This window comes from Mastomys coucha, unplaced genomic scaffold (assembly GCF_008632895.1).
Source record: "Mastomys coucha isolate ucsf_1 unplaced genomic scaffold, UCSF_Mcou_1 pScaffold4, whole genome shotgun sequence".
NCBI lineage: Eukaryota > Metazoa > Chordata > Mammalia > Rodentia > Muridae > Mastomys > Mastomys coucha.
Genome location: NW_022196910.1, coordinates 57,203,210 through 57,212,472, shown reverse-complemented (window position 1 = coordinate 57,212,472; position 9,263 = coordinate 57,203,210). Strand labels below are relative to the sequence as shown.

The 9,263-nt window shown below is 33.9% G+C and overlaps 1 protein-coding gene across 1 annotated transcript in view; it reads left to right on the top strand.

The window, feature by feature from the left end:
• Nucleotides 1-6,227: 6,227 nt before the first annotated feature.
• LOC116075809 (olfactory receptor 6C70-like) overlaps nt 6,228-9,263 on the top strand; it is a 3,642-nt gene continuing 606 nt past the window's right edge. Inside the window, exon 1 of the mRNA XM_031349201.1 lies at nt 6,228-7,147. Within this exon, the coding sequence (XP_031205061.1) occupies nt 6,228-7,147 (920 nt within the window). The remainder of the gene's footprint in view (nt 7,148-9,263) is intronic.

The following is a 9,263-nucleotide window of genomic DNA, read 5'->3' as shown; positions in this document are numbered from 1 at the left end:
TTTTTTTTCGAGATAGCCCTGCCTGTCCTGGAACTCACTCTGTAGACCAGGCTGGCCACGAACTCAGAAATCCACTTGCCTCCACCTCCCAAGTGCTGGGATTAAAGGTGTGCACCATCACCGTCTAAGTAGCCTTTTTTTCCTGTCCTCATGAGAATTGGACCTGTCTTATCTCTGATTCATTCTGTCAAATTTTTCTCTGGTCTGTCACTTTGCCCCTCAGTTAGACGTCATTGTTTGAGACTAAAGATGCGCACTAAAAGCAGGTCTGTATTCCAGCCAGGAGGATTAAAGATGTATATTAATGGCATGCCTGAATACCAGCAGGATCACACAGGCCTAAGTCTTTGGATGTGGTCCCTTGCCAGGGTAGCGATGTTGCTGGATTAAAAGTCACCTGCATCTTCATTCACTGAGCCATCTTATGGACAGCCAAATAATCATTTTAAAATAATGTCCTGTTGACCTTAGCCCATGTTTAGGCTCATTAAAAATTATATATCAATTTTAAAATAAGAACTGTGAAGTCTTCTTTAAAAGTACCAACTTCATTTTATATTTTCTATGGATGTATATGCTTGTATATGGACTTTTTTGTAAATAACTTAACAGAAATTTATGCATAAATATTACTAAATAAAAATAATGTTTACATGTTGATATATATCAATAATTAATTAATTTATAAAGAATGAATTTGAAAAAGAAAATGAAAGAAGAATGTGGTAGGGTTTAGTGAATTTGACAAGGAGAGGGTAATCTATACAACTATAATCTAAAAAAAAATATGTTAAAAGGAAACCAAGTTTTAAATTAGGAATTTCCCTGGGCTTGGGCCAGTATAGTATAAAAATATCATTCTTCTAACCCTATACCTATGTACTAGGTTAAATGTGTTGTTTAATTTGTAGACCAGGTATCATTTCTCAGGTCTTTTACTTTTTTGATAAATTACTGCTTGTATATTTGTGAGTGTCTGTTGTGTATGCACAAGGAGATCAGTGTTTTGCTCTATCACTTTCTATCTTTTTACTTTAGAGAAGGTCTCTTAATTAAAGTCAGGCTAGTGTTCAGTGAGGCCCCAGCAGCCTCCTGTCTCCATGACCCCACAGGCTGGGGTTATAGCTACATGTGGTGACACTGAGCTTTTTACATGATTACTGGGAACTTATACTCAGGCTTAAGGATACTTTACAGCAAGAACTATTACCTACAGAACTATTTCCCTCATCTTGCTTAGCAATTATTTATTATTAAATATTATTAAATATATTCTTTCTGCTAGTATGTTATTTACCAATCATCAATTTGTCCACATGTCATATTGTAATCATGCAATAAGACTTATCAAACTATATCTTATATCAGAGATCCCCTTGTAACCTTTCTCCAAAATTTCTAGATTCTTCCATGAGCATATACAATTTCTCTATATTTTCAAAATCCAAAATATTCATAATTATAGTAATTTTCCTAGTATGATAATAATAAAAATGATAAAAGCACTAAAGTAGTGATAGTATCTGGTAGACATTATAATAATTAATAATACTGAATAAAGTTTGCATTTAGGTGTTCATAGAACATTGAAGTAATTATCTCAAAGTAAAGGCTGGCAAGATGCCTTGAAAGATAAATGTTCCACTCTGAAAGAGAATTTATTCCTATGAGTTGCCTTCTGGCCTTATAGGCATACTATGGTGCCCCATGCACATTAAACACATAAACAAACAAATAAATAAATAAATAAATAAAAATAATAAAAATTACTCCAATATTCATTTCAAAATCACAATTTGTGTAGAGATTCATTTAACTCATTGATATATAACACTAGCTTTGGAAATGGCAAATAGCAGTAATTTTTCTACTAGGTACCCAGATATTATTGCCTTAGTGATGACTCACACATTGGGAATACAAACACAGATCCTCAAAATAATTATTCCTCAAAGGGGATTAATTTGTCATTATATCCAAAGTAATAATTATTATAGGATACAACATTATTTCACACTTGCTTCAGTGTTTCTACAACTGCCTTGAATAATTCATTTCAGTACGTTTGGAGAGCAATGATGCATGTGTGTGCCTGCATCCATCCATACGGACATGAATAGAAGCCAGATGCTAGCGTCAGGATGTCTTTCCTTGATGGTTTGATCTAAATTTTGAGACACAATTTCTTACTGAACCCAAAGCTCCTTGTTTTTGCTTGGCTGGTGGACCAGTGAGTGAGATGCCAAGATCAGCATCCCTAGGTTACAGATACACTGAATCCACCTGTCATGTGGAGTTTGGGGATCCAAACTCATGAATAATGCTTACACAGTAAGGCCACTTACCTAGTCCCCACTGGGCCACTCCCTAGTCCCCAAAGTGACTATTTTTAATGTAGTACTTTATATCATTATACTCATAAAAAAACATTTTGTAGATGACATCATGATCCTTGATAGTCTGGTAATCACTATATAACCTAGGTTTAACTGATAGTTGTGACAAACCTCCTGCCTCAGCTTCTTAAGTAGAGCATTTACTTTAAGACGAGGTCTAACTGAGTATATAATCTGAATTGAACTTGACATCTTAATAACTTTGCTCCCCAGTACATCACAGCCTCCAGCTAATAACTTATTTTAATTCAGTGATAAATATGAGAAGCCTATTGGTGTTTTAAAATTGCTTTGTATGTTTTAAAATTATTCTTTCTTTTCCTTAGAGACACTGTCTCCTTAGATTTCTTATAGAGAGGCTATTTTACTGTTTAAATAACAGGGAATTGGTATTAGCTAACTTTCAGGAGATGGTTTTAGGTTTAATAATTTTTATGAAAGTGTGAGATTTTAAATTAGATAAGACATATGTCTTATCTCATGATTTCTCTGGTATTTTTAAAGTGGTTAAATGAATTCCTTGTTATCTAAAGCATGTACTAAGATGCTCAGAGATGTGAGTCAAAATAAATATCACTTTGACTTTTAAAATTCACATGTTAGTTGTGTGCTATTATTTAATCTGAAAATTCTTTTATTTTAATTTTTCTGTCTACACGATTAAATATTGTTTCAAAGAGTATGATTGCTTTTTATTAAAATTGTCCATATACTCAAGAAAAGGTGATGCTAACATGTTCAATTAATGGTAAGTGGAATAATAACATTAACTTTCTTTAAAACATTTAAGAATAATTTACTCATAATAAAAACTAAAATAAAAAGACAACATCAAGCTTAGAAGGGAGAAGTTGAGGGACTCTAAGGTGACATAGATGAAGGCAGTGGTGAATGAATATGATTAATATACATTGCATAAATGCATGAAATTTACAAAGAATGCAACATACTATTTAAAAATTTAAAAAATGAAACCTTCTCAAAATATAAATGATGGAATTGTGAAACTTTAATTTTTTTTCATTGAAACTTTCTCAAAATGTAAATGACTGAATTGTGTAAATTTTTTCATTGTATGAAGCACTTATAATTTCTCACCAATGTTATATTCACAAAATAAAAGTTATGAAGTTTGATTTAGGTACTTATATTTGAATTTGAACCCGAAACCACACTGGAGAATTGTGGAGAATTGTGAAGAATATTGTAGTCCTTCTGTTGGCTAATTAGTGAAAAACTAATCATGTAAAAGTCATTCAGACATGAAAAGTTAGAAGCCACTTTTTCCAAGAGCATCACATATACATGTTTTAGTATATGATTAAAAAAATTCCTTTGGACATGTTGATTGTGATCAACATATTTTGAGCAAGCATAACTTATTGATAATTTCTAATTGCCAAATTTAGTTGTTAAAAAACAAATACCTTTTTCCTATGTTTGAAAATAGTGGGATACCCACATTTGATTACAGAAATGCTAAATTGTTTTTGCTGAGAAAGAAGATGGATATATTAGTAAAAAGAAAAGTAACAAATGAAGACAAGATCAAAGAATGAGGTAATGAATTAAATCATTCTTTAAAACTTGATTTTGGGCGTAGTTTTCTCGTAATTTCTACAAGACACAAGTAAGCTTCCTAGTCTCTGGATCTTGCAATGTTTTTGTCCCTATTCTGGGAAATCTCTTGAGCCTTACCTGTAAGGATTCTCTTGTCTATATATCCATCAGGGGCTGGAAACTGCAAGGTCAGTTGTACTCAATTGTGACCAGTTGTGCTTTTGAGAGGTGGTCTCAGTCTACTGCAAATAGTCTCTGTGATGATGGGTGAAAACTACCCTTATGTGTGGGTAAAAAGATAACATTTAATGTAGTTTGTAATCATGCAAGACTAATAAACGGGCTGTAGTAGATTCTCCTCTAAGATCCATGACTTCAGGGTTAGGTTTAGGGCCATGACTTAACTGTTCCTGGATAACTGACTAGATTTTCCTTCCTGTTGAGTCTGCTTTAAGTTCAATGACAGAACTGTTAGTTACCGCTAAGACATGAAACCCACTATTTCCATTTTAGGAGTTTATAGCAGGTCTGGTCATTGTTGATAGGTCAGATTCATAGTTCTCAAGGCCATCCTCTGCTACATATGCAACTGGAGCCATGAGTTCCACCATGTGTACTCTTTGGTTCGTGGTTTAGTCTTTTGGAGCTCATAAGGGAATACCAGGGCCAGGAAGCAGAGAGGGTTGGTTGGTGATCAAGGGGAGGGGTGAGGGAACAGGAGTATATTTGGAGGGGAAACTACAAAAGGGAAGAACATTTGAGATGTAAATAAAGAAAATACCTAATAAAAAAAGAAATCATAGGTCTCAAGGTTGCAAAGGATACTCATTGCATTCCCACTACTTGACAGTTTTCAAAAATAATCAAAGAAAAGGTTACCATGAGTTGTAGAGTAAATTAGACAGGCATACAGAAAGTTGGAAACAATATTGAAAAACTTAAAACATGAGAAAAATTTCTGTATTCAGCAATCCAATAAGAAATTTCCTAAAACAGAAAATGATTTTGATTGATAAAACATAGTAAAAGAGCTGTAATATAACTAAACATTTTAATTTCAAAAAGTCAATGTAGAATATTTTGAATTTCCTTAATTTTGGTTAACCTCAAGTTTACTTGAAAATTAATAATTTCAGAAATTAATAGTGAAAATTTAATCAAGACATTAAAGTGAGACATGCATCATGTTTAGCTGAAACCATGAGTAGGTATATCAGGCAGTCAACCCATGGTTGTTTCTTTCTAGTATGAAAATATGTGAGCTCAGAACACAAGATTTGATCTTTTTCTTTGATATATCTAATGTTGACAAGACTTATACTAATTATGTAATCAAAATATAGATTAATCTACTGTGAGGATGTTTTACTTTTAAGTCTTACCAATTTTGTAGGATATCAGATTCTCGATGTCTTAAATACATGAAAGTTTTAGACATTTACAAAATATACATTTTATAAAAAGTCTTTTGGAATTTTGCTCCTGAAATACTATTGAACATTTTTCATTAATTGTATACTTATTGATGTTTTTACACTATATTACCTAGAAAAAAATATTTTTAAAGTATTTAAAGAACTATTTAGCTTTAAATAGTGTGATTGTATTTTATCTTTTAAAGGTCATAATATATAACCTATATTAATGCTGGCATTGAAGTTTTATTTTTGTAAATATTTAATAATCTCTCTCAGTTGTTTTATATTGATCTATTATTTATTTTGCATTTAAACTTCAATTTCTTTATTGTATTCCTCTACGATGTTGTCTGTACTTCACAGAAAGGCTATAATAGGTAACAAGACATATATATACTTCAGCATGAAAGTTAAAGGTTACTAATTAAACTATAGATTTCAATTTATTATACTGACATAATTACCCTTAGATAAAAAGAGTAATATGATATTTAATGGATTCTTTTTATTCCCAATGCAAACATATTTAATATTTTAACAGATTTATACTTAGATATAATTAAATCAAAGTTTAAATTGAAAGAGAAAAAAATGCCTAAGCTCTTACAAGTTGCTCAGATCAGTTCCCAATGGTGACTTAAATTTCTTTATTATATGTGAACTCATACTGGAGAATTATTGTTATATAGTTACCACCATATCTCTAGTATCCATGGATGTTACATTTGAAAGGGCTGTACTAAGGAATATGGATCCTGTAATTTATTGTTTACTGGATATACATATACTCATGTGGATTTTAATTTTTATGCATCTTTTTATTTTTAGAACTTGAATGATGTCACAAAGAGAAATGAAGAACCATACAAGACAGATAGAGTTTATTCTTCTTGGACTGACAGATAACCCTCAGTTACAGATTGTGATTTTTGTTTCTCTTTTACTAAATTACTTGCTGAGTATGTTAGGGAACTTATCTATCATTGCCCTCACTCTGCTAGATCCCCTTCTCAAGACACCAATGTATTTTTTCCTCCGTAATTTTTCTTTTTTGGAAATTTTATTTACAACAACCTGTATTCCTAGATTTTTAATCACCATTGTAACCCAGGAAAAGACAATTTCCTATAATGGCTGTATTTGTCAATTATTCTTTTATATATTCTTGGGGGGCACAGAGTTTTTCCTCTTGGCTACCATGTCCTATGACCGCTATATTGCCATCTGCAAACCCTTGCACTATGCATCTATAATGAGCAGTAAAGTTTGTCATCAGCTTGTCCTGGGTTCTTGGGTAACTGGATTCCTGGTTATTTTCCCACCACTGATTATTGGCCTTGATTTGGATTTCTGTGCTGCAAATGTCATTGACCATTTCCTTTGTGATGTTTCTCCTTTGCTACAACTGTCTTGCTCAGACACAAATTTGCTAGAAGTGATGGCTTTCATCTTAGCTCTCATGACACTCATTGTTACATTAGTAATAGTCATCCTTTCTTATGCTCACATTGTCAAGACAATTATGAAATTCCCTTCAGCACAGCAAAAGAAAAAGGCCTTTTCCACTTGTTCTTCTCACATGATCGTTGTTTCCCTCACTTATGGGAGTTGCATATTTATCTACATAAAGCCTTCAGCAAATGAAAGAGTTACTTTGAGCAAAGGAATAGCTGTGCTCAACACTTCAATTGCCCCTTTGTTGAACCCATTCATTTATACTCTGCGGAATAAGCAAGTTAAACAAGCCTTTGGAGCAGTACTTAGAAAAATATTTTCTGCTTCATAAAGGTAATGAAACTTACTTACATGATTTACCTAAAGCAGAAAAGAAATTTTAATAATGAATATCTATAAATAGTTACTTGTGTAATTTTAACTTGCCTAGAATTAGAAACTAATCTATCATGTGCATTTTTATTTTAATTTTCTTTTATACAAGATCAAAATATCCTTTTATTGTTGAAATATATAAAGAAACATACAGTTATATTCTTTAAACACCTTTGATAATTATAATTTTGTAATTATACAGGTTAAAAGTACTCCAGGGAAGCTTACTCCTTAAAACTAATTTCCTGGGTTAATTTATAAAGTGATATTTTGAACAAGTTATGAAAGCACTATTTCCTGTTAATTGAAATACATAGTTTATATAATAGTTTACTATTTGCAATAGGCAAGGTTTAAATTATATAGATAATAAAGTATTATTTAGTACATAGAAAGTTGACTCCATATGGGAGTTTTTAGGTTTGGTACTAATACTGATAGCAGTCCTTTGGTCCCCCACTGCTAACCTGGTTGCAAGTGAATCTTATGAATGTCCCAGCCACAAGGCCTATAGTTTCAGGGCATATGCAGGCTCATAACACAGCTGGTGATGTCTCAGACTGCTATTGGGTCTTGCCTCACCTTGTATCAGTGTTGTATGGGATAGCTCTAGACAGTTTTCCTCACTGACATGAAAATAGCTGTGCTGTCCAAGACTAGAGGAGAGACTACAGATTCTCCAGGCTGTCTAGGCTAATGCTAAGTTGGGTTGAATCAAAGTTTAAAAGCCACAACAACCTGGACAATCTCTGCGAAAGGAATAGTGGTCTAGGTTCATTAAGTGAGAGCACTGATGATGGTCCAAGCCAAAATATATATGTTCCCATGAGCTTCAGGGTTCACCAATTAGAGCATGCAACTAAAATTCTGATCTAGGAATGAAAGGCTTTGGTTTCTCTTTGGCGGAGCGTTTCCTTAGGGAGGCCAGGTTCTGAATCCAAAGCACAGTTCTTGGGAGCTTTCATTCTTTGCTCTGGGTGGTGTCTTGTTTTCCCTCTATTGTCCAAGGCTGAGGGAAGGACAATGGAGGAATTCAGTTCTGTTGATTTGTAGTAGGACCGGCTGGCGGACCCTCACTACTGTTGGGTGCTCTCGGACGGAGAATAATTGAGTACCTGAAAACACAAGCGGGTAAGAGAAAGAAACACACGGACACCAGGTAGCTGCATCAAGAGATGTGTGTCTATTCACTGGATAACTCAGTTTAAATAACCAGAGGCAATATCGAAACCAAAGGCAACCCGATACCAAGCCATACTTCAAAGGCAAGGGCGAAAGTCTTTGATCGGAGGTAGTCAGGCATTCTCTCCACAGGAGGCATCCGTAGTCTTGGATCTGAGGGCAGTTTTGTTTTGCTTTCAACTCTTGAGGCAAAGGGGGCAAGAGGCCACAGTGATTGAGTCTGTGGATCTGTGGAGGCATAACTGTACTCACCAAGATTCTGGGTTTAATCATGGCAGGACTATAGTTGTGTCTCAAATATGAGTCCCAGACTTAATCCCAAGAGGACATTTCTCTACATTCCTTTTAGACTTGGAAGGGGATATATATGTAGCAATTTTGGTCCATGCTATTTTCAGTGTATCTTATGTTGTAAACTAAGGCACTTACTCCCAATGTGGCTTTCATATCGCTTGTGAAGAGAGTCAGATGTGTGAATATATACAAATTGGTGTGTTTGTGGGAGCCAGTCTTGCAGAAGCTTACTCACCTTTGTGATTTATGTCTTTATTTATTTAGGTTCCCAAGTATTAATTGCTGTTACAATTAAACCTGCTCCTTCAGGTGGATCCTTTGACCAGAAAACTTGCTTACTTAATTGTTAATTCTGAGAACAATTTTGTAGACACAGGCATATTATCATTGTTACTGATAACTTTCAGCATAAGGAAAATGTTCACAGAATTAGGAACATGGACAGTAAGGAAAAATCAACAATTTTCCAGTAGCTAAGAGTGGTGGTAGGCAGTCATTAGTAAGCCATTTTTTTTTTGCCGAGCAGTGGTGGCGCATGCCTTTAATCCCAGCACTTGGGAGGCAGAGGCAGGTGGATTTCTGA